This window comes from Drosophila subpulchrella, chromosome 2L (genome assembly GCF_014743375.2).
Source record: "Drosophila subpulchrella strain 33 F10 #4 breed RU33 chromosome 2L, RU_Dsub_v1.1 Primary Assembly, whole genome shotgun sequence".
In the NCBI taxonomy this organism is placed as follows: domain Eukaryota; kingdom Metazoa; phylum Arthropoda; class Insecta; order Diptera; family Drosophilidae; genus Drosophila; species Drosophila subpulchrella.
In genome coordinates, this window is record NC_050610.1 from 11,785,608 (window position 1) to 11,812,508 (window position 26,901).

At 43.3% G+C, this 26,901-nt stretch overlaps 11 protein-coding genes across 16 annotated transcripts; 6 read left to right on the top strand and 5 right to left on the bottom strand.

Moving 5' to 3' along the window:
* Positions 1–2,232: 2,232 nt before the first annotated feature.
* Positions 2,233–3,437, top strand: LOC119547123 (rab-like protein 3). Its single transcript, XM_037853833.1, has 2 exons — positions 2,233–2,658; positions 2,722–3,437. Exons 1-2 carry the CDS (start codon positions 2,592–2,594, stop codon positions 3,381–3,383), a joined length of 729 nt encoding a protein of 242 aa, XP_037709761.1. The 5' UTR covers positions 2,233–2,591; the 3' UTR covers positions 3,384–3,437.
* A 340-nt stretch (positions 3,438–3,777) lies between these two features.
* LOC119547126 (histidine triad nucleotide-binding protein 1) lies at positions 3,778–4,626 on the bottom strand. 3 transcript variants are annotated; one of them, XM_037853837.1, is made up of 3 exons: positions 4,444–4,626; positions 4,234–4,375; positions 3,778–4,166 (listed from the first exon to the last, which is right to left on the bottom strand). In XM_037853837.1, exons 1-3 carry the CDS (start codon positions 4,482–4,484, stop codon positions 3,897–3,899), a joined length of 453 nt encoding a protein of 150 aa, XP_037709765.1. In that variant the 5' UTR covers positions 4,485–4,626; the 3' UTR covers positions 3,778–3,896. The 3 variants fall into 3 exon arrangements, with proteins under 3 accessions (XP_037709765.1, XP_037709766.1, XP_037709764.1); XM_037853838.1 differs by having other exon boundaries at positions 4,234–4,361; positions 4,444–4,563; XM_037853836.1 differs by having other exon boundaries at positions 3,781–4,166; positions 4,234–4,378; positions 4,444–4,588.
* A 373-nt stretch (positions 4,627–4,999) lies between these two features.
* Positions 5,000–6,006, top strand: LOC119547122 (congested-like trachea protein). The gene has a single exon (XM_037853832.1). The coding sequence runs from the start codon at positions 5,029–5,031 to the stop codon at positions 5,947–5,949; it is 921 nt and encodes a 306-aa protein (XP_037709760.1). The 5' UTR covers positions 5,000–5,028; the 3' UTR covers positions 5,950–6,006.
* On the bottom strand, positions 5,988–6,728 carry LOC119547125 (transcription initiation factor TFIID subunit 10). The gene is made up of 2 exons (XM_037853835.1): positions 6,409–6,728; positions 5,988–6,346 (listed from the first exon to the last, which is right to left on the bottom strand). Exons 1-2 carry the CDS (start codon positions 6,652–6,654, stop codon positions 6,089–6,091), a joined length of 504 nt encoding a protein of 167 aa, XP_037709763.1. The 5' UTR covers positions 6,655–6,728; the 3' UTR covers positions 5,988–6,088.
* Positions 6,729–6,986: 258 nt separating this feature from the next.
* Positions 6,987–7,677, top strand: LOC119548324 (transcription initiation factor TFIID subunit 10b). Its single transcript, XM_037855505.1, has one exon. It carries the CDS (start codon positions 7,048–7,050, stop codon positions 7,495–7,497), a length of 450 nt encoding a protein of 149 aa, XP_037711433.1. The 5' UTR covers positions 6,987–7,047; the 3' UTR covers positions 7,498–7,677.
* A 60-nt stretch (positions 7,678–7,737) lies between these two features.
* On the bottom strand, positions 7,738–8,753 carry LOC119548323 (gamma-secretase subunit Aph-1). The gene is made up of 2 exons (XM_037855504.1): positions 8,270–8,753; positions 7,738–8,214 (listed from the first exon to the last, which is right to left on the bottom strand). Exons 1-2 carry the CDS (start codon positions 8,660–8,662, stop codon positions 7,891–7,893), a joined length of 717 nt encoding a protein of 238 aa, XP_037711432.1. The 5' UTR covers positions 8,663–8,753; the 3' UTR covers positions 7,738–7,890.
* Positions 8,754–9,307: 554 nt separating this feature from the next.
* LOC119546858 (sorting nexin-20) lies at positions 9,308–11,771 on the top strand. 2 transcript variants are annotated; one of them, XM_037853458.1, is made up of 4 exons: positions 9,308–9,507; positions 9,577–9,723; positions 10,141–10,837; positions 10,898–11,771. In XM_037853458.1, the coding sequence occupies exons 1-4, from the start codon at positions 9,501–9,503 to the stop codon at positions 11,031–11,033; spliced, it is 987 nt and encodes a 328-aa protein (XP_037709386.1). In that variant the 5' UTR covers positions 9,308–9,500; the 3' UTR covers positions 11,034–11,771. The 2 variants fall into 2 exon arrangements, with proteins under 2 accessions (XP_037709386.1, XP_037709387.1); XM_037853459.1 differs by lacking the exons at positions 9,308–9,507; positions 9,577–9,723 and adding an exon at positions 9,919–10,074.
* Positions 11,772–11,811: 40 nt separating this feature from the next.
* LOC119546857 (transportin-3) lies at positions 11,812–15,612 on the bottom strand. The gene is made up of 5 exons (XM_037853457.1): positions 15,397–15,612; positions 14,236–15,327; positions 13,672–13,838; positions 12,249–13,613; positions 11,812–12,191 (listed from the first exon to the last, which is right to left on the bottom strand). The coding sequence occupies exons 1-5, from the start codon at positions 15,508–15,510 to the stop codon at positions 12,131–12,133; spliced, it is 2,799 nt and encodes a 932-aa protein (XP_037709385.1). The 5' UTR covers positions 15,511–15,612; the 3' UTR covers positions 11,812–12,130.
* A 303-nt stretch (positions 15,613–15,915) lies between these two features.
* LOC119547787 (SNAPIN protein homolog) lies at positions 15,916–16,386 on the top strand. Its single transcript, XM_037854800.1, has one exon. The coding sequence runs from the start codon at positions 15,949–15,951 to the stop codon at positions 16,351–16,353; it is 405 nt and encodes a 134-aa protein (XP_037710728.1). The 5' UTR covers positions 15,916–15,948; the 3' UTR covers positions 16,354–16,386.
* On the top strand, positions 16,333–17,280 carry LOC119547785 (methyltransferase N6AMT1). 2 transcript variants are annotated; one of them, XM_037854796.1, is made up of 2 exons: positions 16,333–17,083; positions 17,134–17,280. In XM_037854796.1, exon 1 carries the CDS (start codon positions 16,366–16,368, stop codon positions 17,038–17,040), a length of 675 nt encoding a protein of 224 aa, XP_037710724.1. In that variant the 5' UTR covers positions 16,333–16,365; the 3' UTR covers positions 17,041–17,083; positions 17,134–17,280. The 2 variants fall into 2 exon arrangements, with proteins under 2 accessions (XP_037710724.1, XP_037710723.1); XM_037854795.1 differs by having other exon boundaries at positions 17,148–17,280.
* Positions 17,281–18,757: 1,477 nt separating this feature from the next.
* LOC119547786 (bacchus) lies at positions 18,758–23,259 on the bottom strand. 2 transcript variants are annotated; one of them, XM_037854799.1, is made up of 4 exons: positions 23,122–23,259; positions 22,224–22,532; positions 19,480–19,645; positions 18,758–19,408 (listed from the first exon to the last, which is right to left on the bottom strand). In XM_037854799.1, the coding sequence occupies exons 2-4, from the start codon at positions 22,470–22,472 to the stop codon at positions 19,359–19,361; spliced, it is 465 nt and encodes a 154-aa protein (XP_037710727.1). In that variant the 5' UTR covers positions 22,473–22,532; positions 23,122–23,259; the 3' UTR covers positions 18,758–19,358. The 2 variants fall into 2 exon arrangements, with proteins under 2 accessions (XP_037710727.1, XP_037710726.1); XM_037854798.1 differs by lacking the exon at positions 23,122–23,259 and having other exon boundaries at positions 22,224–22,682.
* Between the last annotated feature and the right edge of the window lie 3,642 nt (positions 23,260–26,901).

Genomic DNA, 26,901 nt, shown 5'->3' on the forward strand with positions numbered 1-26,901 from the left:
AAAATATGAATGTATTATAAAGTACACACGCAATGGTGTTGTGTGTTTAAAATAACCGTTAGTTAATGTAATTAAATTATTTTCGAAAACGTTCTCAAAGCAAGCAGAATGCAGCGCATAGCCCATCACAAAAGCACAAATCAGTAGAGGAAATCGGAGTGGACGGAAGTCGGAAGAGAAGTTAAAATAAGAAACTATGAAATAGGCCTCAGAAAAAAAAAACTAAAGAAACAAAATACTGTAGCAGTCCATGTACTTTTATTTTCTAGATATGTATGTATGTAATTATATTCGATAATCAGGCATTATGCATTTAACAACCAGACAAAAGCATAAACACGGAACTAGGGTTCACTATCGAAGAAGATCAAAAGATCAGGATCGATCATCCTACCACTCACCATAGTTTCAGCCCGATTCCACTGACAAAATCTGGGATCCAGTATATTTATTTTGATTGACAAGAACACTGGACTAATATGCGAGTGAATCAATATCTGTGGAATCGGTATACATATAGAGCGCACCTGAGGGAACGATCGAGTAGTGAGTAATGAAAATGAATAACGACAAATACAAAATATAGAAATATTCGTTATAGGTAGAGCTGGATTCGATTCGTTACTTTACAGAATCGATCCATTCGATCTTTTCGCTTCAAAAAATCGATTTAACACAACAATTTGCAATGTTGCATGGCCAAAAGAATCGATTCTCAAAAAAAAGAATCGATTGTTTTGTCGGGGGTAAGGAATCGACTAAATCGAATCGGAATCCAGCTCTAGTTATAGGTTAAACAGACCCAAGATATAGGACAATGTTTGATGTTGATATGAGTTAATCTGGCCACCTAGAGTGCGCATTATATGCATAGATACGTACATACATAATGCAGAAGAAAGGCCCTCTGATGGGATCATTTTATAACCAGCGACCGGATGGGGGCACAAAACATTATACATAACCATTGACAGCACCGCATAGTATGAACACAGCATACGGTATACATATAAATATCCACATAACCAAGCGATATACACACGGACATAAGGTCCACGTACTTCTCACAGGAGATCTCCATCCTTCGGTTCAGATCCAGGACTCTATATACCCACATATACACTCTCATCCAGCACTTACACTCGCGGATATAATTTTATGACTCTTTCCAGAGTTTTGTTGTTTACGATAAACTGTTTATAGCTGTTTTTGAATTTTAAATAAATTATATTTACTATATGGCAAAACAAAGAATAACACTAAAGCAAAACCATATATGATAGTAATATATGTTTTAAATGCTATTACCAAACGAATCTTGAATTGAGGCTTCGCAAACAGAGTTGCAAGCGAAAGAATATTATTGAATAAACTGAATATATATACATACTATAATGCAACTGTATTGCAAGACAAGCATAGCATTTTATTTCCGAGACAAAAAGAATTTAACAAGACATACACACACTTGAACTCTGACACCTGTGTACGGTTAGCGGTAATCGCAGGTGAGCCCGAGGGCCACAAAAAGATTTTGCAAAAACCGTACCCCCCAACAATAAAGAACCCCAAAACAACAGCAACAGATAGGTGATCTATGTAAATCACTAGCGATGTGAACAACACAGATATACACAGATACACAAGAACTAACATATGTGAAATGAAACGAGGAATGTTTATAAACAATAAACAAATGTTTGAAAACTAACAATCTTTGTTTCTTTATCCCGGGTCTTTTCGAATGCTTGTTGCTCTGCCCTATCGCACTTAACGATAGCATAAGTCGGATTAATAGTACTAAGTGTACAAGCATACATGGAGCTGATAATATACAAAATGTTATCAATTTTGTTGTGGTTTTGTTTTAAAGTTAATACTTTGTTGATGATAAAGATTTTATTTTTCATTTTATTTTCTTAAATACTTTCACAAATATAGAACCATCTATAATTTTTTTTTAAATTATTTTAAGATTTCTTGGTATATATTAGGACTTGGTTTTATAGTAATTTACCCAAATAAATAATTACGATCTATTTGGTATTATTATGGCTAGATCTTCTATACTCTTGACCGCATCTGTAAATATATAAGTAGAATTATGTTGCTAAGATTAGCTTCAAATTTAGCTGACATTTACACATTTTTTTCAAGCCAGAACGTTCTTATCAACGGTTAAGCTTCATATAAAGGCACAGAGTCTGGTTAGTTTGAAAGCTGAGTCAGAGGAAGGCGGATGTTTATTTTTAATAGGCGAAACGAATGGAAATATTCGATACGCTTCCGCATTATTGAAAGCCCGATTATTTTTGAGTAGACTGTGCTGTGTGTTTACAAACTTCAATCAACCAGGATTAAACTAATTATAAGGAAGGCCTACTTGGCACAGTTCCACTATCTGGTGTAAATGCGTTTTAAAATGCCAGCAAACACTAACACCACATTGGGATGCTTTAATGAACTAATTATAAACGAGTAGGCGAGGATCCAATAATTACCCATTTAAATATGCATAATACGTAGTAGTACAAAGCTATACGGCCACGAACTTAAAGCGTTAACCAAAAAAAAAATTCAAAAATAAGAATATGAAAGAAAAACAGCAACATCTCAACGATGTGTCCACGGTTCGCATCTTAATGCTGGGCGATAGAGGTGCGCTAACTGAAATATAATAATTGGATAATGTTAATTGTATTTTGGAATTCATTTTTCCAGGAGTGGGAAAAACTAGTCTGACCAATTTGCTGGCCAGTAGTGATATAACGCCCACACCCGCCTCCCGCACCGTGGGCGAGGGTTCCTGGAATGTCCAGGTGCGGCTACACGAGTATCCCAACTCGATGGACCTGCCTCCCTCGCCCACCTGGACCTCGCCCTCTTCCTCGGAGCGATCGCTGAAATTCCCGTATGCCCCAAGTACGCCCAGTGATATCCTGTATTTCGTGGAATTCTACGATCTGAACAGCGATCTGCGCATGCGTCGCGATCAGCGCGATAGTTTCTATAAGAACATCGATGGCATTGTCCTGGTCTACAATCTGCAGGACCTGCGCTCGCAGGACAATCTGCACGATTGGCTGTACGAACCTTTGCGTCAGATTTGCAAGTATCGCCACCGACGCACACGGCCCATTTTGAGGCGCCAGCATGTTCCCATCCTGGTGGTGGGCACCAGGTTGGATAAGCTGGTCCGCCGGCCATTGCGACGGGGTGGGAGCATTGCCCACCAGTTGGCTGCCGACGAGATCCTACTGAACTGCCTGGATCCCGAGAGCTTCGCGGACAAAGGCCGCAATCAGGGCAAACTGCGCGGCTTCCTAAATCGCGTTGTCGAATTCAAGGAGCTCTTTCCACTCTCGAATCCCCGCCACCTTTAAACAGATCTCAGTTTATATTTTCTAGTTTATTTTTAATAATATTTATGGAAAATACTTTTCGGAATATTTTGATTTTCTAGCAGATGGTAAGAATATGGTGTGTGTCTTCCCCGTTGATTTGACATATGGCTTTATTATACGTTGATATTAGAGGTATCTTTAGTGTTTTAATAAAGTTATTATTAGCTTTGAATTGTTGTGTATTTTTCTATCCGAGTTGGGGAGGAATTTTGATGGAAAAAGGTCAAAAAGCTTTAAATTTGTTAAATATTTCTAACAGCTTATCTTTCGAGTTACTACACATATATGTACAAATGTGGATTATGGTCCTTACATACATAATCTATTTTATGCAAAATCCAAACCTCTAGGGGTAAAAACGTAACTCCATTAAAAGTAAACAAAATATAAATGGTTCTTCCATTTACATAATTTATTTTTATATTTCTCTTGGAGTTCTTAGAGTCCTTGGGATTACATGATCTTAGATCTTCTGGGTTGTATAGTTTCTCCCTATCCCGGAGGCCACTGCATCTGGCGACCGCCGAGAAAGTGCAAATGCAAATGGTAAACGGACTGGGCACCGTGCTTGCCATTGTTGATGACCACACGGTATCCCTCCTTCAGACCCAGATCCTTGGCCACCTTGCGACCCACCAACATGAGATGTCCCAGCAGATCAGCATCTCCATCCTCAGCCAGCGAGAGTTGGGCAATCGGTTTGCGAGGGATCACCAGGAAATGTGTTGGTGCCTGGGGAGCCACATCATGGAAGGCCACACACTAATGAGGGTATAAAGATAATGCCGTTTACTACCTATCTATTTCCCCCAGAAGACTTTGAACTCACCTTGTCATCCTCGTGGATAAAAGTGCATGGAATCTCCTTGCGCAAAATCTTTCCAAAAATAGTATCTTCACTGGCAGCTGCAGTCTGCGATTTTTCCACTTCGCTCGCCATTCTAGCACCACAGGTTGCTATATGTCGAGAACTACTATATAATATATGGTATATAATCGCTGCACTTTAGATAATTAAGCAGAAATTGCGTGCACCTACCTGAAAACACGGAAAAAATTCCGGCCGGTCGTCAGAAACATCGAAAAAGCGCTGCCAACTGGGGTTTCAAATAATCCATAGACTGCCTAAATTTAGGGTATTATAATGCTCACAACTGCGTTCGTTAAAATGGTTTTTATTATTATTTAAAACAGATAATATTACAGGGAACCAAGACTTGAAGAAAATAGTATTGTTTTCTTTAAATTAAATTTAAGCTATGGACACCTAGCTAATATCCTAAACGGAAACATCTCACATATGGACTTTGGACCCTGCTGCAACATATGGAAATCATAAGATCACTAAACCAGTAAAACTACTCTTCTGACAAGATCCAGTTCCTTCGTGGCAATATTTTTGTGATAACTCTGCAATAACATCTTCAAAGTCTGAAGGAGAAATCAGCTTTTGTGACGTAATGTCGCCTTTCTCCTTATCGCAATAATAGCCCCGAGATTAGTTCAGAACTATCGGCTAGGTGCAAATTCCAATAATCCACTTGATATACTCGAGTAAACACTACTAGTTCCGAAATCGAGCAGCTGCCGCCTTGAAGGTGAAGGTGAAGAGTAACCCAGAGCCATGGCCACCACTGAGAAAGTCTCCACCGAGCGCAAGGCCAATCCGGTTAAATCCTTCCTCACCGGAGGATTCGGAGGAATTTGCAATGTGTTATCAGGTCACCCGCTGGACACCATCAAGGTGCGCTTGCAGACGATGCCCCGACCGGCGCCTGGCGAGAGTCCCATGTACAGAGGAACCTTCGATTGTGCAGCCAAGACCATCAAGAACGAGGGAGTCCGAGGCTTGTACAAGGGAATGTCAGCCCCCCTGACCGGTGTTGCTCCCATCTTTGCCATGTGTTTCGCGGGCTACGCACTGGGAAAACGCCTCCAACAGCGCGGTGAAGATGCCAAGCTCACCTACTCCCAGATCTTTGTGGCGGGCTCATTCTCCGGTCTGTTCTCCACCTTGATAATGGCGCCTGGAGAGCGAATCAAGGTTCTGCTGCAGACGCAGCAGGGTCAGGGAGGCCAGCGCAAGTACAACGGCATGATCGACTGCGCTGGAAAGCTCTACAAGGAGGGCGGTCTTCGCAGCGTTTTCAAGGGCAGCTGCGCCACCATGCTCAGGGATTTGCCCGCCAACGGTCTGTACTTCCTGGTATATGAAGCCCTTCAGGATGTGGCGAAGGCCAAATCCCAGTCTGGCCAAATCAGTACTACCTCAACGATTGTCGCTGGTGGAGTTGCCGGCATGGCCTACTGGATTCTGGGAATGCCAGCCGATGTCCTAAAGAGCCGCCTGCAATCGGCTCCGGAAGGCACTTACAAACACGGAATTCGCAGTGTCTTCAAGGATCTGATTGTTAAGGATGGTCCTTTGGCCTTATATCGGGGCGTTACGCCTATTATGATCCGTGCCTTCCCGGCGAACGCTGCCTGTTTCTTTGGCATTGAACTAGCCAACAAGTTCTTTAACATTGTGGCGCCAAATTTCTAGTTCAAAATAGGTGAAATAAATTTAGTGTCTCACTAAAGTGTTTTTAAATATAAAAAATTGAATGGATCTATTATTATGCTCAATTTAAGGAGAGCGACTACAGATGTGGGGGACTCTAGCTTTCTGTTAATAACTACACTTAAACGAAATATTGGGGCTTGCGCATGGTGATGCCATGATCAGCAAGAGCGGGAACCAGATCCTCCATGGCCAGCGTGTACTTGCGATCCTTGGGGTTCTTCTTATCCTTGCTTGAACTGTGTCCACTGGAGTGCTGGATGTTCGTGGTGCGTGTCTTGCAGTGCTGCAGTGCATCGTTAGCAATGTCGGAGATGAATTTCTGGGCGGACACGGAGATGAGGCGCACTATTTGCGGGTCCACGGTGGAGAAGCCAGCCTGCAGGGGGAACAGAGTATCAGTACTTGGCATTTCAATGGTAATCTCCATGAAATAGCTACCGTTTTCAGGGCGTGCATGGTCAGGGCGTCCGGAATGGTGGGTGTGTAATCCTCCAGCTGTCGCAGCAGCTCATCCATATCCGCTTCCTCGGCGCTCGCTGGCACCTCCTCCACTTCCAATACCTCGTCGTCGGATTCAAAGTCGGAATTCCCATGTGGCGGATCCAACTCCTCGTCCTCGGTGTCCGTAGCCGACGCCAGAGATTCGGCGGGAGTTATATTAATGTCCTCCCCATCAGAAGCCATTGTTTAGCTTTTATTTATAGTTTATTTCTAGAAATTGTTGTTATTTTGGTTGTGCGCTTATCGCTTAGGCCTGGAAAAATAATCGATAACAATAATGGCAAAATCTCGATGTTTCGAACATGGCTGTAGGCTGAAGACCTTGTGAGAGGGATGGGTTAAAATCTGTTTTAGTTCAATATCAAAATATGGATAAATCACTTAAGATATTTTTTCGTTCTATTTTTGTTAAAAAAAATACATTTAATTATAAATATTAAGTATTAATAGTCTGAAAAAAGGGTTACAGTTCCCCCGCCACACCCATGTCTCTTACTATCGATAACAGCCTTGCATTGGTTTAACGATAACTTACATCTGTGTGAAAATTTGCTAATTGCTGATTTTCTGTTTACAATGGTGGGCTCCAATTTTGGCATAATTTACCATAACTCCGCTGGTAGCGGCAATCAGGGCAACCATGGACAATCCTCCGGAGCTGCCGGTGCAGGAGGAGATCGGGAGAGGAACACACCGGCCTCGCATCTTAGCGACTTCATGTCGCAGCTGGAGGATTACACTCCGTTGATTCCGGATGCGGTGACCTCGCACTATCTTAATATGGGAGGATTCCAGTCGGATGAAAAGCGCATCGTTCGACTGATCAGCCTCGCCGCCCAAAAGTACATGTCCGACATCATCGACGACGCACTGCAGCACTCCAAGGCACGCACCCATATGCAGACCACCAATACACCAGGGGGCTCCAAGGCCAAGGATCGCAAGTTCACCCTGACCATGGAGGATCTGCAGCCGGCTTTGGCCGACTACGGCATAAATGTCAGGAAAATGGACTATAGTCAGTAGATAAAGGCTTACTTATGCCGTATGTTAGTACTAGTATCTTTTTTCTCAAAGATGTTAACCCATCCACGACTTTGTAGTTCTATATCCTATGTATAACCAGTAAATATATTGTGCTGTCAGCTACGTTTGTAATCAAATGTTGATGAAATTGGAATAAAAAACCTTTTAAGCACTAAAATATTTCCATTGTTTAAAAAATCCTTTCAATAATTACACTACAGTGTACAAAACCCTGAGAGCTGTTGTTACATTTGTATTTTCAAAGTATCCTTCAAGAGTTAGGGACTTAAGTCCATAGACAGTATTACATATCGAGCATATACAAGGTAATTTTTTATTTTAAATAAGTATATCCGAAGACTATAAACTAGGTGGCTAATACTAAGCGCTTGTTCATTGGCATGTTATGAATTTTTTGAAGCTACGCGCCGTACCCCCAGCCACTCGGAAAGCCAGGACGCCCGTGAATATGGTGACTATGTAGTTGATCAGCAGAGTGGCGGTATAAAGCTCGTTGGCATTCAGCAGGGTAATCAGGGAGACAAACAGGTGGCTGCCCACCACGTAGAATATGTGAAGGTAGTTGTTCGTGTCGAAAGCGTTGAAGAATATGACGCTCCAGAAGGTGTGCAGCAGGATGATGGACAGAGCCTGGGTAGCCGAGGTGACGAAGAAGAGCTCCGTTCCGCTCTTCAAGCCCATGGTACCGGGGCCACTCTAAAAATCGGAAGATATCAGTACTGGGAATATACTTTACATGTAAGCTACTCACCATATCAGCCAGCACATTGACCAGCGCAAACATCCCGGATATGATGCCAAATCCCAGGCCAGAGACATAGGCCAGGATGTGCTTGTTGTCCGTCACTCTTGTGTCCTCCGCCACGGCGTGCAATCCCTGCTCCGTGCTGCGCAGGATCCTGTAGATGATGTACCGGAAGGCCTCTTGGGAGAACACCGAGAAGACCACACCGAAGGCGATGAAGTCCTTTAGCGGAATGATGGCGTACCACAAGGACGATATCAGCAGCGACAGCAGCCAGAAGAAGGCCGCCGCTATGAGGATTATGATTCGCACCGGGTCATTGGCGATGGTGAAGACGAACAGGGCGAAGGGCGGTCCGAAGGCGATGAAGGTGCAGCCAAAGAACTCGGGCAACGTCATCTTTTCTTTGTAATATTCCCGGGTCTGGCTTTTTCGCTTGGATTGTGGGTGTTTTGGTTTACGTGGGAAGAGGAAGCAGAAGCTGACAAGCGAACCGAGAGTTGCCAGACTGGTGCGGTGCTGCTGGGGATGCCACCCTGTGCGGCTCCATTGTTTTTATACCCTACACAGTGCAGACAGTTTTAGTTTTAGGTACATCTTGATTTTCAAGAAAGCTTTTTAACATGAGAACAAATATTAGACTATCTAACAATTGCAAATGGTTGTAGGTAAAATTGTTTTTCTATTAGCCACCCTCGCCTTCAGCTTTTAACTACAGAAAGTATACAAACTATTTAAAGGGTATAAGCTGACCGGATATGACAATTAATAGTTTTGAGTGATGCCAGATTGCAGAACAGCAATGTTTTCATACCCTACTGTGTAGAGTCCGTTTAATTTAAAAATAACTTGTTGCAAAAGTTCTTAATACCAACATGAAATATGTAAGAACACACAATTGGTTAATAAAAAAGAACACTAAATTAAATTTGGTGACTTATATAATAATATTTCCATGTTAGGACCTGTATTTCCCTGCACTTTACCCAAATACCTCCCACGCGTAGGGGGCTCGGAAGGTCGCCTAAGCGCGATTCACCCGCACTAAACAAAGGCCTCCATTCCACTTGCAATATTTTTGTTTGGGGCGGGATTAGTCACTGTAAATTGACTCAACTCGGCCGCACTATGCAAACGGCATAATCCGCCGTAAACCAGAAGCGAATTGCAAGTGCCCAGCAGCAGATCGAAAACAGAAGCCCAGCGGAAGAACACAAAGAGTTTTAAGAGACCCCATATGCCCAGTAAGTGGAGAGAAATCTCCAATTAACAGGTCTCGGTGATTTATTTCGATGGTCTTTTCACTTTTGCAGTTCACGCCGTGATGGCCAAGCGCCTGCTGCCCCACCAACCGTCCTACGAGGGGGATGCACCTGGTCCGGATGAGCTGGACAGTCCAGCCATCGAGGCGGCGGCCCTCGACATTCCCGCACCGGAGTCTGATAAGGCGCTCCAAAAGGGTTTGTATAATCACAATCTCCCGTGACTAAAGGGCTTGTATAATTATAATCTGCCGTTACTGCATCAAAATACCCTGGAACCTCCACACTTGATTTGTGCATCATTTCTTTGGGATACTTACTAAGTATTACTTATGACTGATTTCCATTGTATCAAGTATCATCTCATTTAAAACTTGAGAGAAAATAAGAAATGATCTTGGCAAAAATGAGAAATCTGAGAGATAAGTAGTACAACTTTTTATTTGATCAGATTACTACTTATCCTAAGTTTTAATAGAACAATAGATCTTAACTTCAATTGGGTTCCACTCATCATACCATGTACATCTCGAGAAAATATCTTAGGGCGTAATATAATTATCCTATAGCTAGAATCGACCTAACAAAAATAAAATATACTTTTTGACTTTTTAGGTGTCTGGGAGCGACCCACAACGAGTGCCGAGTACAAGCCGCCCACCGATGGGAGCACAGTGCTCCGATTTGACATCCTGCTGGCCCACATCATGCCTCCCGATGGCGAGGATGTGAAGATCAAGCGCTTTGTGGTGTACGAGCTCACTGTGCGGCAGGATGGCGCCACGGAGGACACTCAGCCGGCAAAAATCGAACGTCGCTACACCGATTTTCGGGAGCTTTATCTGGGCCTGAAGCGTCTGTACCCCGTGGAGTTGGCCAACAAGTACTTCCCAGCCAAGGTACTGATGGGTAACTTTAAATCCGAACTGATTGGCGAACGGAGCGCTGCCTTCGAGGCGTTCCTCACATATGTGGTTAGTCAGACGAAGCTCCGTGACTCGGAGGACTTTCTGCGCTTCCTGCAGCACGATGAACTGACCAGGGCGTGCCAGTTTTTGGATGAGCGGCGCAACGAGATGGCCATACCCATTCTGGAGAACTGTTTCCGTTTGCTAAACAAGATATACATGAATCGATCGCGACCGGTGCTCTTGATACTCTGTCGCCTGGTGGCGGCCTGCACCTCCTCGCCAGTGCCTCATCATGCAGCCGAGAGGTGGGCTCTATTGGCACTAAGTCGCTTTGAGACGCTGTGCGACATTGATCTGCTGCCTCTCTACATTCCCCTGCTCCACACCTGTGCCCACTTGTGGTGAGTTCAATCAATGCATAAGAAACTGGAAACCTATAACCTGAATCCATTATCCTTCAGGTGGCAGCGCGGCCAGGACCAAAAGCCCATAACCGATCGACTGACTGACATGTCCAAGCAGGGCATCAACACTGCGAACACCGAGAACCTCATGCAGGCTATTCACAAGATCGATCCACGCACCGAAACCATTTGAATCGAAATCTCCACCAGAGTTATCATACATTTTGTTCAGTAGTTTTTAGCCGTCAAGCGTAAAGTGCAATTAGAGAACATGTGCAATTAGTATTAAGGTGAAAGGAGTATTTATCAACCTTAAAGGTATCGGCAATTTTTAACAATGCTGTTCGCCAAAGTAGATCGTTTAGGAATTTTCAGTCACAAAAAAAACAAATTTACACCCTTTTTTCTTACAAATATGTTTTTCTGTTCAATGTTTAATTTTATTTTTCAATCCACGGTCTTTAAAATTAAATTGTTAAATATTTTTTTGTTTGTAAATTCTTAATCTCAAAATAATTAACATAAAATATGCTCATGTCTACATTATTTATACATGTAATATTGCGACTATTCTAAAATCTGTATCCGTTATGTCCTACTTTGGTAACTTTAGGGTTAGTTTAAGCGTGTTTATGTTTCATATTACGTATTGTTTGATTTTGTTTGTTCGTCTCTGTAGTTTTTAGTACAAACTTTGTACCCAGTGGGAGTTGTGGTTAAACAATAAACTATTTCCCCGCCCAAAGTGAATCACACACGTAGTATCGAGAGTCCGTGACGCACAGTCTGCAAATCCAAGATTGGAACTCCATATCAGCCTGAAAAAATATTAGACAAATCGAACACAGCTCCCAGAGTTATTTATTCTTACAGCCCAATGCCTTGTGATTGCTTTTTTCAATGAATAAATATTATACTCAATTGTTTTCCAGAACAGAAATCGTTGTCTGTCAGTTTTGGGCATTTTAAACTAAATGGTAGGTGTATATTTAATGGTTGGTTTTACTATATGCTTATACTTGCTTATGAGTCATTTTGGGATCTAAACTTAAGTCTAGGAGTGCACTAATTAGTTATTAACTTATTGCTATCTGCTGTGAGGATCTCTTGACCGCACTCAAAATGTACAATACGAATTATATATAACTTATTACGTCACACAATCGATTCAACTATAATATAAATAGAGGGGTACGTGCGTTCTTAACAAATTGTTAGCGCTCTTGCAACATTTCATACATCACTCAAAATGTACAGAATCAACCAAATCCAGTTCCAGCTTCTATCCAATTAACGGAAGAGTCGCGTAAAGGTTTTCAAAGCTTGCGAAATTGCTTTCGTGGTGTCCGCTCTGCAAAGAGTATATTATATTAGAAATACTACTAAATATATGATAGTAAAACCTCACCTCAGCACTGTGTTGCTGAATTCGTCCAACTGTTGCTGCGTGGCCGTCACATAGCCACCGCTGTTCTTTTTTGGCAGTGCCTCTAGAGCCTGGGCCAAAAACGGTTGCATCCTTTCATTGCCGACCACCTGCTTTAGTTCGTGCATCACCTCGGCCACATCAACCAGCATGTAGGAGTGCAGTTGGAAGACCGAAGCCTGGATCAGGTTCATCACCAAAGCTCCGCCATGCTGATTGGCCAGCTCCACCACCAAGGGACGACATTCTACATTTCTACTATGGTTATTCGTCCTGCCCCAGACCAACAGGTTGATAAAGAACTTCATCACCGAGGAGTTGGCCTCGCGGTGGTCCAACGAGCAGGCTATTAAAGCACACTGGAAGATCGGCGTGATGAGGCTGCTCTGAAGCAGTTGTTGGGGACAGCAGTCCAAGTAGCGCGAGGCCAAACGGAAGAAGTCGTCCACGGTATCGGGGTTATTTTTAAGGCCGTTCTCCATCTGTAGCAGGCCAAAGGTGGGTTCGATAAATGCCTGCAGCATCTCCAGCAGACCGCCAATACATTCGCTTGACTTGGCAAACTCGTCCACCAGTATGGAGCCCACATAGAGGAAACAACTGTGGTGCTGCACCGCATATAGCACCACCATTTGCTTGATCAGCGGTTCCACCAGCAACATCGCCTGCTTCCTCACCATCCGGATGCCGTAACGGATCAGTCGACAGGTGCGCTCCATGATACGCAGGTCGCTTTGGTACTTATCCATTACCCGCGAGATCAGCGGCCAGGCGTCGTTCAGAATGGCCACCGTGGGGTGCTCCACTGTATCGGGAACGTCGGGACTCGTGTGCCGGATGATGGCGCATGCTCTGTCTATCCAGTAAACGGGATCGGTGCGTTCTCCCTTCTGAACACTAGTTCCACTACTGTCCACCAGCTGAGCCAGCGGTTGCAGCTGGAAGCCAACGATTTCCCGCAGAGCAGGCTGAAGTTGCTCCCGCGGCAGGCGGGTCAGTATAAGGGAAATGCCCTTTAGCAAGCCTATGGCCACATCGTTGTTAATCTGAAAGCTGTCCAGGCTGCGGGCGATCTCCACCAGACCGCTGATGTGACACACCATCTTCTGGCGGCAGGCGGAGCAAATGGAGGTCAATGCCATGGCCGCAGCTGGAGCCAAGCCATTCTTCTGCTGCAGGGCGTACAGCAGAAAGTTGAGCACCGCCTCCAAGGATTCCGGATGGTTCTCAATCCAGTCGCAGAGCTCGCCAATTAGCAGGATCGCAGTGTATCTGACTGCTATGTGAGTTTGCTCCGACATATTAAGAATCGCTTCCACGACCTTGGGTATCACCTCGTTCTCATCTCTGCAAGGGAAAGGATAGTATTATTAATTTGATACTATCTGATAGGGTTTATACGTACGGCAGTATATTTTTGGCCACATTTTGCATAATAAATAGCGCCGCTTCTGTAGATTCCCATGTAGTTTCTGGTGCTTGCAGGATGTGGAACATTTGCTTGAAGCATGCTCCAGATCCCACTATGAAGGCCACATCTTTTATCAGATCTGAGACCTTGCGTCGAAAGTCCTGAAAGGAAATGACAAAATTACTATGGCATATAGTTAATGTAAATAAATAATTTTTGATGCTTTGATTCTTGAACTAACTTTTGCAATATTTTAGTCTAAGATAATTAAAACAAAATCAAACAATGAATATTTAAAATTAACTTTACATTAAAGAGCGTTAGTTAAAGCAAACTAAAAAGTCAGTACTCTCTTTCTCCATCTTCTCTTTTGAATAAAAACCTGTTTCGGTTAGGAGTGTCATATAAACGTAGGTATTATAAGCAATTGGCTATTTGACAATATGGTGAAATGTAATAGGTCATTAATTGTGGATATAAACTACCATTAAAATATATAACAATCTTCACAGCATTATTTTTAAAACAACTTGTCAAATAGTGTCTTCACAAACTTACAAAGAAATTGTTGTTCTCCTCGATTAGTCCGTCGTGGTCGCTTTCCATTTGCGAGTGTCGAAACAGGGCGCTTATCAACCGCTCGATGTGCGGGCGAAAGAGCGCAGTCAGCTTGTCCTCGTTGCGCTGGAAGAGATCCTCGCTGAGCTTGTACCACAGGTGGAAGGTGATCTCGGCCACCTCGTAGTCAAAGTGACCGACACACAACAGGACCAGATCCAATCCCTTTAGGCAGTAGTGTGGCTTCTGGGGATCGGCCAGCAAGTCGTAGAAGAAGGCGTCACAAAGTGAGGTGAAAATCCTGCAGTAGTTGATCGTCTTATCGGTGTCCTCGTGCGCCACACTTAAGTGATAGGGTGTCTCCAACATGCACACGGCTCCAAAGATCTGGGCCTCGACGGAGGACTCCGGATCGCTGGGGGCATCCCGGCGCGTGTTCATGCAGGAGAGCAAAGCACAAACGCACTCGGTGGCATTGTCGTGCAGCTTGCCCGTGGTCTCCGGCAGCGAGAGCAATCGGAAAGCCAGCTGGGTGAGGGCGTTATTATACACATGCGAGACGGGGAAGGCGTGGATCACCAGCCAGGCACTGTAGGTGCGCAGCGCCGCATTCCACACGCGCTGCTGGTCGAGATCCTCCCGCTGCAGGCACATGCACAGGAACTTTAGGACGCACTCCGCGCTGGCGTCCAGCTGCTTGTGCACCTCCTCCCGCCGATTGGCCCCCAATCGCAGATACCGCGAGTCTATTTCCTCAGGCAGCACCTTAAGCACCTCCAGCAGGGGCCAAATGGCGGCGGGATGTGGGGCCAGGGTCACCAGAAGATCGTTGATCGGCTCTTGCCAGCTGGCCATTAAAAGGGCCAGATCGGCCACCGCCAGACTGAGCTGCGTCACAATCACATTGTCCGTCTGTTCGTCGATCTGGCCTATGTGCGTAATCAGGGAATCCCGCAGGGATTCGTGCGTGTGCGGGGGCAGTTCGCTGAAGGAGTTCTGGATCTTATTCCGCATCGTCTGGGCGGCAAAATAGTTGGCGTGCAGATCTCGCTTCTGGTGCAGCAGCTCGTCCGCAATGGTCCACGAATAGATCTTCAATGAAATGCCATTTAAATCAGCCACAAAAAAGAAAATCTAGTATACCGGGCGACTACCACTCACCGACTTCTGGAAGTCCTGTAGCCATTTATTGGCCTTCTCCTGCTCCTTTGGATTGTTGCCCTGGAAGAGGGCGCTGATTGCTTGGTACACCACATCCACCGAATACGTATCCATTTCATTGGCAGCTATAGTCAGCGCATAGATTTCCTTAACGATTAAATTATTATTATATTTTTTTAGCGATGGTTGAGTGCGTACATCCCGTGTAGTGTAGTGTATCGATAACGGCGGTGGCGTGCGATAACGTAGAGGTGCGTGTGATCGATAGTCGGCTGCAACTAGGGCTGCCGATTGCTGAAAATATCGTTAGGCTGGTATTTCATTTAAAAACTATTTCCTTTTAATGAAAATATAAAAATTTAATAAATATAATTAATTTTTTATGATTCCGTTTTCTACAGCAATGTTCATGGCTATTTTATATATTATTTTTAAAATTAAAAATAAAAAATATTCTGCATCGCTTTGTTGTGAACTATCGAACCAAAACATCGATAACATCTAGGGTCCCCAACAGCATCTCTGATTCCTGGATTCTGATTAGATTCTGCCATGGATTCGGACAGCACCGTCACATCCTTGGAGGAGAACACGGAGAACTTTTGCTCGAATCCCACGCGCGACATCCTCGCCGAGGGCATCACCAATCTCTTCAAGCCGACCATCGAGCGACTGGACGAGCGCGTGGCCTCCACCATTCAATTGCAGGCGGAGCTGCGTGGCCAACTGGACGCATTGGCCGCCCAGCTGCGGGACATCGAGAAGGCCCAGAGTCAGATACCCGAGTTCGCGGACAAGGTGAAGGAGCTGCTGAACGTGAAGCACAAGGTGACGGTGATCAGCAACGTTCTGGGCACCAGCCAGGAGCGGCTCACCAATCTGCACAAGCTGATAGAGAAGGAGCAGCGGCGGCGACAGGCGCTCCTGGACTCGGCGCTCAGCACCAACATATCCTAGATCCCATCCGTCATGGAGACGCCCTACACCGACCACTTGAGCCTGGAGGACTTCGAGCAGGTCTATGAGCCAGCGGAGGATTCGTTCCTGTTGCTGGATGCTCTGGAAAAGGATCTGCCGTACCTGGAGCAGCTGCAGCCGCATCTTTGCGTGGAACTGGGCTCGGGTTCGGGCGTGATTATCACGGCACTGGCCAAGAAACTGGCTGGTTGCTCCCTATGCCTGGCCACAGACATCAATCCCAAAGCCTGTGATGCCACCCGAAGAACTGCTGCCCGGAATGGTGCGCGCTTGGAGAGCATTCGTTGCAATCTAGCCGATGCACTGCGTCCAAAGTCAGTGGATGTGCTGCTCTTCAATCCACCCTATGTGGTGACCAGCGACGAGGAGCTGCAGACGCAACAGTTCGATTCCCACAGCGTATCCTCAACGGAACGCAATCTGGTCTTCTCCTGGGCCGGCGGACAGGATGGGCGGCGCATCACGGACATTCTACTAAAGCAACTGGATGACATTCTATCTCCCCGGGGCGTTCTCTACCTACTCCTTTTGCGGGAGAACAAGCCCGAGGAGATTATCAAATACTTAGAGGGCCTCCAGTTCCGGGCTGTTAACTTCATGGAGCGACGCATTCCTGGCGAGCATCTGTACATACTGAAGGTCACCAGGTCCTCCTCATCACCATGACTCGTGCAATAATATCAAAAACAAGTTGTATTTTAATTAAACGGTAACAATTATAAAGTTATAGTTAAAATTTGATACTTAAATTAATTAAAGTTTTATTTTTACAGTTTCTACAGTTCATAGTTATTTCCAGCTATATAAAGTTTGTAGTCGATTATATCGGAGTTCCCTGAATTTTTTCTATAAAATGTAAGATATAAATGACATAAAATTAAAAAAAGAAATTAGTTATCATTGAAACTTAGCTTTGATATTTTCTTAAAAAGCTATATTTCGAGCTTTTACAGTAGAAATTTCCAAGATTTTGGCGCGCTTTTAGACTTTGTTTAATTTTGAATTTTTGTTGAGTAATATTCATCTTTATCCCAACGAATTTTTTATAAAGCTCTAAAATATAACTTTCTTATAGTAATTATTGCCCGTCTCCTGTTTGTATTTAATCGATGTAAATTACCAATTGAGTCCCTTCATCATCCCTTACTAAATATAAACGTTTCTTCTATAGGGAGGTTTGCAGAAACCAGTATTGTCAACCCCCGAAAACATGAAAAATGGGAGGGGTGGGTCTGTTCAAAAGGCCAATCAATGAATTATGTACCTATATGTGTTTGAGGATAAGAACTCCATCCCCATAAGTGGCCCACTACTTGCTATCCCATCGAAGGGGGTTGTTGCCCCACCCAAAATGATACAAACAACGCCAAAGCAATTGAAACAAACTTTTTATTGGCATCTAATAGATGCCAATAGGTGTATACGTATGGTTTTTGCTTTTACGTAATTACAAGTATTTATTTCATCGTTCAAAAGTATTTCATATCTCTTTTTCGATTCGTGGTTCAGTTTTCTGCCTTTCTGTACTAATGGATGTTACATAAATAATTGGTATTTACAAAAATGCTTGAGATTCTTTAACATTGTCTGTGGCTATCGTTATTATTTTTTATATCTGGTATCAAATCGGCTTATTTATCTGCGGCATATGTATCAGCTATATTGAATTCAATTATTCAGTTGTTGGTAAGCAATTTAAGCTTAGAGCCATTTGCTATTAGATCTGGGTCAGTGGGTGGTCTGTGTATATGTTCTATGTATGTCTTTCTGGGTTATATCGGTTATAGTGGAGGATAGTGTTTTTCGGGTGGTTTCGGCGGCATTCGGTATCGAGCACCTTGATTGACCAACTGGGCACATTTCTTTGTCAAATATCAGTCGTTATATTTTAAGAACTCGTATGGGGGTTGTGTATAAATAGTTTTGGATACCCTTACTAGTAGATTCATGTAACATTAAAAGTTTATTTCTTGCTCATTTTTTCGATTCTCGGGTCGGTTTTTACAATTTACAAATGAATTAGGCTTATCATCGATTATCGATTCGCTCGCACAATTTCTCAACAGAATAATAGACCCTTCGCTCTAATACTGACATATGTAAGTACTTAAGATTATTCATAGTTAATGGTAAAATGCTGAAACGAAACAGAAGGGTAGAACTCAAACTTCCCGATGTTTTGTATTTTCTGACCCAAAAGCGAAGACCAAGAAAGTCCCAGTGCCTTGGGTGTGGGAATTTTTGGCCACAGTGGGCGCGAAAATTTTGAAACCATAGCTAAAACTTGAGTGTCATTGAATGAGTGTCGTCGAAAATGGGTTTTCAATGATTTTTGCGATTTATTTAAATACAATTTTTATGTTTTTATTTGTTTTGTATTTAATTGCATTTGCTGTTTCTTTTTCATTTTTGTATTTTTTTGCTTCTTTCTATCATTCATAAATGTAACGTCTAATTTAATAATGAATTTTAATATTTTGTATGTGTGTGTGTGTCAGTGTTTAATTCACGGGCTTCGTTTACGCTACATTTTCAATCTTTGTATATTTTTTGTTTTACGCATAAACTGGGCGTTTAAATTAGGACTTATGACATAAAGGAAAGAAAGATTTTGGTTTTTGTTTTTTTTTTTTGTATATAGTGGGGATGTTTACTTTTTGTTTGGTTTCCGTATAGATTACTTTCATACGAAAATGCCTTCAATTACAATTTTTGTTTGTTTTGTAGTTTTTTATAAAAAAAGTACACATAAAATACAATTAAAATAAGGTAAGAAATAAAAAATTATTTCTTAAACATAAAAATTATATACTTTTGCGATTTTTTTGTGGTTTTTTTTCTCCTTCTTCTTCTCCTTGTTGTGGTTTATTTTCTGGTTGTTGGTTTATTATTTTTTTTTCTTTTGTTTTTTTGCTTGTAACTTTTATTTATTATTAATTTAAATTTTTTGTTTGTTTTTGTTTGTATTTTTGACTACATTATTATTACGCCTGATCGTCCGAGCCGGAACCGTCATCATTATCATCATCATCGTCTGTATAAGGTGGGGGGAAATCAGGTGATTAGATTCAGGAGGATGGAAATAAGGTGTTTTCGTCAACTCACCGTCACACTCAATGTCGTCCTCCTCACCATCGTAGGGGATGTCGTACTCGTCGCTCTCGATTTCACTGTCGCCCTCGATGATCTCGTCCAGAGCCTCTTCCTCATCGGAATCGCCATCGGCGGCGGCGGCGGCTTTCTTGGCCTTCTTTGATTCTGCGGATTTGGCCTGGAAAAGCAAGCAAATGGCATAAGAATTAGTAAAAATGTCATGGATTTTTGATTTTATTAAATGCAAAATCATTAAACAGCTGTGGGTATTGAACCCTGGTCTTTATTACCCCTAAATACATATAAAATATGTTAATATCTACCCATCTTGATAAGAAACCCAAAGGAAATGGCAAAGTTTCGGGAAATGGTCCTACGCGCCCAACTCAAACCCACACATCTCCTTGATCAAGGGCATCCAAATACCCCTCTTAACTTTCCTGTGCGTGTGTACATAGTCATAAAATGTATATATTCAGCCCACAAAACAAGCAGCCACGAAAATCGTTATTTTCGCCGTAAAAAAACATTTGAAAAATGCGCGCGCCAATGTAATTCGCTGCGGCAAAGAGAGAGAGGGAGAGCGTGCGAGAGAGCGGATTACAAGTGCAGCCGTGTTACATCGTTGTTGTGTATGTATTAGGCGACATATTTACTACATAAGGGGAAGAAGAAAAAAAAACAATAAGCAGCGACGCCGGCAGCGACATATGTATCCGCATCCGTGAGATACGAAACGAAGCCAAGCGTGCCCTGTAAAAACGGGAGAGTGCGAGAGAGCCAAAGAGAGTGCCTGAGAGAGAGAATATCTGAATCCGTGAGAGCGTCCCGTTCGCAGAAACTGTAAACTGTACCTGAACTGCATGAATGAATCTTTCTCTCTCTCACACGCAAACGCCAGCTGCTGCAGCGACGTCGGCAGCGGAAAAAAGGCGCAAAACAACAACATGCGTGGGTTCAAATTTTGCCGCTGGCCAACCAACAACAAGATACATATTATTGTATATGGCATACGGTAGTATATAGGCGGTCACGTTCCCAAGTCAAAGAGTAGCCGCAAATACATGGGCCCTATTTACCAGACTGTTACAAGGCGGAAAATGCGGAAAACAAGCGGGCTGTGGAAAAATGTGCAAAATTAATGGCCAGCCCAACCCGCCCCCTTTCTTTTATTCCGCTTACAGCATAAGTCACGAGACCCAGAACTCGGGAAATGTGCAATTGTGGATTGGGAGGGAACAGGGTCCATCAGGAGTGGGTAATATTTGGTATTGGGATTACTACCACAGAGTTAATCCATTTTCTGCTAATCGTATCTTGATTAATTGAAAAGATACTTGGTTACAGAACCTTATTTAAGCTAGTATCAAGAGATGTAATAATCATTTACTTATCTTTTATTCAGAGATTCAATACTTTGAAGTTAAAAACAAAGCATTTTTGAAAAAAACTTAGGTACAGAAAATTTTTTTAATTCTTAATTTTTTTTTAATCAAAAATGAAGGGCATAAGTACAAACATTTCCATTGTTATGATTGTTTTTAAATGCCCTCCAAGAATTGCAAATCTTATCTACAGTTCTAGAATATGTCCCACTGTACTATATACTTTTACTAATACTGAAAGTATCTTAATTGATTTGTAGGTAAACCCAAGTTAAATAACTAACTAGAGCTAGCGACACCCTGTAAAACTGTCTTGTTTTATGTACCAAAATAAATACGCATAAGGCAGAGCAGAAAAAAAGTGAAAGATAAATGTAAGCACAAACGCAAACAGACAAAAAGGCCCATGGTGTGTATACAAATTACGAGGGAGCGGAGAGAGAGTCTCTCTCTCTGATTTGTATTTTCTCTCTCCCATTTGTATCCGTATCTATGCCTCTCAAGTGAGCAGGCCATTCTCGCTCTCTCGTTAAACTGTACATTTTTATTTCGAGTTTGAGTTTGAGAAAAGCGCTTGATTTGCCAATTTATCTGCCTTACTGGCCGAACTATTTTATTTTTATCAAGAAAAATGTGCTCCTCGATTATGGAATGCGACATTCGCAGTCGTCGTCGAAGTTCCCAAAAGTTGTTCAAATACCGCGTGCTCTTCGCGATGCTAACCAAAAATAAAGTGGCAAAACATGACATGAGTAATTTACCGGCCGGCAATCCCTGTGTGTTTTCATTGAGAGAGTGCATTGGCATCGCTTGGCGTTTGCATTTGCAATTGCCGTTGTAGCTCTGGCTGATAAATAAGGCCAAGAGTATGAGTTATGGCCCACAAGCGATATCTATTGCTTGGTAATATGCCTTTCAGTCGAACACGTCAATGCTAATGACCTATGGAGAGAGCGGGGGGTTTATTAAAAATACATTACCCACCCCACAGAGAAACAAAAAAACCCTGGCTAACTGTACTGTACTCCCGGTCTATATGTACGATGGCCCTCTAACCTCGATTTGAACCTAACAACAATAATCTTTGATTGCCGGACCCGCAATCATCTTGGTTAATCGTAAACAACACACACACATCTCTCGCTCTCCCTCTCTCTCTTTCTATCTTTCTATCTTTTTGTGGGTATATAAGCCACTGAGAGAGTGTGCTGTTCCGAAAAACGTGTGTATATCTATTTCTAGAATTTTTCTCAGCCACAAAAAGTGGAACTCGCGTTTATCAAGTGAATCATTTTTTTTTTTTGGGAGTAAGGAGAGGGGGGGGGGGGGGGATCTTTCGATTTTACCGCGTAAACAAAGAGAGATACTCACTTCTGCTGGCCTTTTGGTGCCTTTCACGGATTCCTTTGCGGGGGCAGCGGCGGCGGCAGCATCGGCGGCATCCTCGCCGTCCTTTGACGTACCGTTATCGGCCGCATCGCCGGCGGCATCGGCAGCGGCCGCCTTATCCTCGGCGCCCGCCTTCGCCTTGAGATCGTCCTTGACGGAGGAGACCTCCTCCGCCGCCACCTTCTCCACGGCCACATCGCCGTTGTTCTGTTGTTCCGTAGCAGCCGACATAGTTTTTATGATTTTGAGTTACTTTTGTTTTGTTCCGGAACTTTCAGTATAGCTATAGCGCTGCGTTATATAGAAGAACAGTGCGATTTTTGGGCTTGTTTTGGTTATTGTATTTCGGTTTCTGAATTGACAGAAAACCAGCGCAAAATACTCGGGGAAGGCGAGAGAGAGACAGAGAGAACCGCACCGCACGAAGCACACAAACACACTGAATGCGATTCAGTTGCGGTCCGTCTATTTAAGCACTTGCTCTCTGCGAGAGAGTAACTCTCGCTCTACCGCTCTCCCACATCACGCTGCGCTCTCTCTCTCTCTCTCACGGAGCTGCTGTTATCTCTCTCCCACGCCATTGGCCCAAGCCGTGGCAATACACTCAAAAAACCGCCGCGGCATTTGTACAGCCGCAGTCGATGGCGGCAGCGCAGAGAGAAGACAACAACAACATCCCACAGAGCGAGCGTTGGATTTTCGAAATATTATTTTGCGGTGATTTTCTGTCGATTATACATATGTATATATGGTATCTATATAATAGAAGTTAGCCATACATCAGGCGGCGCTACGAAAGGCAAAAGGATTTTTTGTTTTGTTCAAAATTCAATCGTAGGCCCCACTGATATATCGTATCCCTCTGGTTTTGCTAACCAACCGATATGTTCACCCGTCGACGGTTCGTACAAGACTAAACTTGCCGTCTGTTCGGTGGCTAGAAATTGCCGCTTGCTTCTTCTTGCTCGAAATCGTTTCCACACTTTTTCGCCTATATCTTAAATACCGCTGTTCGGATCGGTTCCGAGACCGATCGAGGCTATAGCCAGCGGTATACCCTTAATTTTGCCTTTTTCCCCAAGGCGCTGCGATCAAAACTAGATCTGCGGTTGACAAGTTGAGTGGGTTTCCTGATTAATTCCATACAAAATCTGCTTGGGTTTCGTGAGTACAGTTGTGGGCGCGTTTGGCGGTAAATTTGAAAATTGCGCGCACCGGTGGTGCGTTTGTGGGGTTAGGAGAGGGGTGGTGGTTTCACGAGGCGATGGGGGAAGGGGGGGTCCTGATGGTGGTTGAGGTGGTGCAGTCACTCTATGGCGTTTTGACCGTTTGTCGGTGGAACAGAACAGAACAGTGGATGTGGATGTTGCCGATGGGTAGAAGTGTTGCAGCATTGTTGCTGCAGATGTGTGCTGTGTTCTCTATATGATTCGTATTTATAGAGTGGACCAGCACCAGCGTGGGACGCAATGTCGTCGCGGATTGGGGTCAATTGATTGGTAACGTGTGGGGAAGCAGGTGATATAAAAGCGTGCAGCTATTTTCGAGATTCTAACGATTTAATTGCGAGCGATTCGGGAAAGGCCATAAGCGGATTTTGATTATTTGGAAACATTAAAAAAAAATTCTTTAAAACAAGGTTGTAGGTTGCTAATATTTTTTATATTACTTGCTCTTTGAAGATTAGACTTAAAAACAGTTTTAGAAACCACACCACGTGATTTTACTTATTCGCTTTAAATGTTTTTAAAGGTCTCTTCTTATCATCCAATCGAACTGGGTCCACCCCTTGTTCTTTTTTTATGTGCCAATCTTTTTGTTGATCCCGCACTTGTGGTTCGGCCATTTGACGGCTCTGTTCGTTGCACGAACCCAGTTGGTTCAGGAATCGACTAATATATAGGAGAACTGCCGACTAGGCTATAACATATCGCTCCAAATCACCTGGTTATCAACGTGCCGAGGGTGTATTACTTTCCATTATAGATCTGTGCTATCAGTCAAACGATCATTCGGAGGTTAATTTCTCAAGTTCATTTAGAATGTGTGGTTTTAGAGATTAGAAATTGAACAAAACATAAAAAATATTCGAGGAATGTCATCGTCGTAAATTTGTTCTAGTTATTTCCAAATATGTTATCAACAACATGTGATTTGTCTTGACTAATCCCTCAAACCGGGTATCAACCAGTCGAGTTTTCTCCCCACAGCCATTCATGTTTTAAGCTATTTTTGCGCGAAAGCAAAGGCAAATACAAATTCAAATTCCTAGGCTATATAGCTTGTAATCTGAATAATACGGTCGACGACAGAGCGAGCGGACGACTGTCGACAGGCGGGTCGCTAATTAAAACCGGCGAACCGGCGAACCTGTTCCGAGTAGTCATCCCATCCGAGGCGGTATAGTAAACGTAAACACCTGTAATCGTGGGCCCTCGTCCATTCAGTTATCACATATTTGAGCAGAAGCGATGACTTTTTGCCTGATAAGCCGATTTGCGTCTCCGTTTTGCTGTGGTTTGATTTCTTCTCACTTCACTTTTCGCCCTCCAAACTCTTGGTATCCGTTCGTGTGGATTGTTCATTCGTTCCCCCAAGAATTGTGGGCCTTTCGCGTTTTCTCATCGGGCATGTGGGGTCTCTCCCGGGAGAAAGACAGTGCCTCTGGCCAGTGAACAATGGTATCGGTGTCTAGATTCCAGAGGACAACCTGTGTGCCTATTTTTCGAGTTATCTGTGCGTTACGAGGGACGACATTTCAAGGTTAGACGATATTTCAAAATGGACGAAGTGCTAGCGGAAAACCGATAAAAAAGGTTCGGGCAGGCAAAAATGGTTGTCCTTGGTTCTACTTCCTAGAAACTCAAACATCTGCAGGATAGGTTTTCCAATACTTTTATGGTCTATACAGACCCTAAACTAACCCCAGTTTGTTTGTTTAGTTTGGATTTTCTGCCCAGTCTTGTATTTCCCTTCCCTTATGCTGTTCATGACCTGCCCCAAGAATTTCTCCCAGTGTATTTGCACGTTGCATCATTAAACTGCTGTAGCATAAAGGTGTGAACAAATCTCAATGCAAACAATCGATAGCCAGACGCTCAGACACACACATCAACTTGTATCCACGGCGATTAAGTTTACAGTTCCCTCCCAACTTACATGCATGTGGTGCTAATAGATCTGTAATGAGGTAGTTAGGGCTTTGTAAGAAGTAGGGAAAGATTGGGAATTTGAATTTCACTCAAAAAAATCGTATGCCAACATAAATACAAAACGTATCATAAAAAATATGGGTATGTGTAGTTTAATGGTAAAATCCTACAAATACACTGGGAGGTTTAGATACAGTAGCGTACAAAAATAGCCTCTATAGGCTGTCCCTTTTAGCGCTTAGGTACACAAGATTGCTCGGTAGAACGACATGAACAGGTTTACGACTCGATTAGAGCGATTGTTAGACTGTTGCTAGATAGTTGGGCGATTCGCTTGGCCGCTTGACTCGAGAGCTCGATCTCGGCTATACAAGACGATCATCATCATCGCTGTGGTATCAGACATTCTCGGGACGGGTCTCGTTTTCCCGGCATGTGCTAATGTTTCCACACGAGTGCCGTGCCGGTCGACATGGACTTGACTCGAACTGACTAGCTCACCTGCTCACCTCGCCTGTTTCACCTGCGTCAACGGGCGGTTTACACGCAATTATTAAAATGAATTTAAGCAGCCCCATTGTCTTCGATTTCCAATACCACCTGACCAAGGAGAAGTGTTCTGATGTCCTCCGTTAGTGGGTCCGGGTCACCAAAGAGGTGCTTTAGTTGCGTAGAGCGCAGGACACCACACCCGTGACGTGTGAGTGGTCATTCTTCCGGCGACGTTGTTGAAGGATGAGGAAAGACAGCTACTGCCACTGCATTGCTGCATCTGAAATGTCCCAAATAGGCTCAGGCCCCACCACGGTTCCTTTCACCCACCCACTGCATTATCAGTGATGCCAATCTATCCGTTCCTAACCATAATGGACCCGAAAAATATTTAATAATAACCAACTGAGTATTATCTAACAAAAAACATTCCAATATTAAATAAGATTCCTTTTTATAAGCAATATTTCATAAGATTATCAGTTGATAAATTTTTAAAACCATGATTTTTTTTTGGTCTAATCATTTCATTGGAAACATTTTGTGATTGATTGATATATCTTAATACATGGTACTTTGTGTATAAAAGATATGAGTGTACAGATGCCTTGCAAAAACTAAATTTCTCATCCTAAACCTTGTTCTGTTAAACGTTTTAAACTCACTTTCTATTTGTAATACAATTTGACCGGAAATACTGTTTAAAAAATATATGTAAATCCTTTGAAGCCTACCATTTTGGCTAGAAATCGTCTGAATAACCAGAAAATCAACCCCATCCCCAGATACCTTTCTTTTGCCATCTGCGTCATGCATTTCGCTGCACTGAGCACTTGCTGTGGGTGGTGTGCCATATGATGGGTGGTGGTGCGGTGGGTCACCCGGTCGGTGGTGCTTGGTCCGTCGGAGATGAGAGAAGACAGAGAATGGGTACCATGAATGAATCATTTCGGGGAAGGGGCAGAACCATCATGGCATCATAGGCGGAATTCGATTGCGTTTGCACAGCCAAAATA

Excerpts from the sequence above, each read along its gene's own strand:
- LOC119547126 (XM_037853836.1), bottom strand. The coding sequence starts at position 4,484 with ATGTTTCTGACGACCGGCCGGAATTTTTTCCGTGTTTTCAG. Across the intron at positions 4,379-4,443 it reads AATTTTTTCCGTGTTTTCAG|TAGTTCTCGACATATAGCAA; the intron begins GTAGGTGCACGC and ends TATATTATATAG. Across the intron at positions 4,167-4,233 it reads TTATCCACGAGGATGACAAG|TGTGTGGCCTTCCATGATGT; the intron begins GTGAGTTCAAAG and ends TACCCTCATTAG.
- LOC119547123 (XM_037853833.1), top strand. The coding sequence starts at position 2,592 with ATGAAAGAAAAACAGCAACATCTCAACGATGTGTCCACGGTTCGCATC. Across the intron at positions 2,659-2,721 it reads CTTAATGCTGGGCGATAGAG|GAGTGGGAAAAACTAGTCTG; the intron begins GTGCGCTAACTG and ends TCATTTTTCCAG.
- LOC119547122 (XM_037853832.1), top strand. The coding sequence starts at position 5,029 with ATGGCCACCACTGAGAAAGTCTCCACCGAGCGCAAGGCCAATCCGGTT.
- LOC119548323 (XM_037855504.1), bottom strand. The coding sequence starts at position 8,662 with ATGACGTTGCCCGAGTTCTTTGGCTGCACCTTCATCGCCTTCGGACCG. Across the intron at positions 8,215-8,269 it reads TCAATGTGCTGGCTGATATG|AGTGGCCCCGGTACCATGGG; the intron begins GTGAGTAGCTTA and ends TCCGATTTTTAG.
- LOC119546858 (XM_037853458.1), top strand. Across the intron at positions 9,724-10,140 it reads TGATAAGGCGCTCCAAAAGG|GTGTCTGGGAGCGACCCACA; the intron begins GTTTGTATAATC and ends TTGACTTTTTAG. Across the intron at positions 10,838-10,897 it reads CACACCTGTGCCCACTTGTG|GTGGCAGCGCGGCCAGGACC; the intron begins GTGAGTTCAATC and ends ATTATCCTTCAG.
- LOC119547785 (XM_037854796.1), top strand. The coding sequence starts at position 16,366 with ATGGAGACGCCCTACACCGACCACTTGAGCCTGGAGGACTTCGAGCAG.
- LOC119547787 (XM_037854800.1), top strand. The coding sequence starts at position 15,949 with ATGGATTCGGACAGCACCGTCACATCCTTGGAGGAGAACACGGAGAAC.
- LOC119547786 (XM_037854799.1), bottom strand. The coding sequence starts at position 22,472 with ATGTCGGCTGCTACGGAACAACAGAACAACGGCGATGTGGCCGTGGAG. Across the intron at positions 19,646-22,223 it reads GCACCAAAAGGCCAGCAGAA|GCCAAATCCGCAGAATCAAA; the intron begins GTGAGTATCTCT and ends TTGCTTTTCCAG. Across the intron at positions 19,409-19,479 it reads GGACGACATTGAGTGTGACG|ACGATGATGATGATAATGAT; the intron begins GTGAGTTGACGA and ends CACCTTATACAG.
- LOC119548324 (XM_037855505.1), top strand. The coding sequence starts at position 7,048 with ATGGTGGGCTCCAATTTTGGCATAATTTACCATAACTCCGCTGGTAGC.
- LOC119546857 (XM_037853457.1), bottom strand. The coding sequence starts at position 15,510 with ATGGATACGTATTCGGTGGATGTGGTGTACCAAGCAATCAGCGCCCTC. Across the intron at positions 13,614-13,671 it reads GTGGCCAAAAATATACTGCC|AGATGAGAACGAGGTGATAC; the intron begins GTACGTATAAAC and ends TTTCCCTTGCAG. Across the intron at positions 12,192-12,248 it reads TTCAGCAACACAGTGCTGAG|AGCGGACACCACGAAAGCAA; the intron begins GTGAGGTTTTAC and ends TACTCTTTGCAG.
- LOC119547125 (XM_037853835.1), bottom strand. The coding sequence starts at position 6,654 with ATGGCTTCTGATGGGGAGGACATTAATATAACTCCCGCCGAATCTCTG. Across the intron at positions 6,347-6,408 it reads CCATGCACGCCCTGAAAACG|GCTGGCTTCTCCACCGTGGA; the intron begins GTAGCTATTTCA and ends TTCCCCCTGCAG.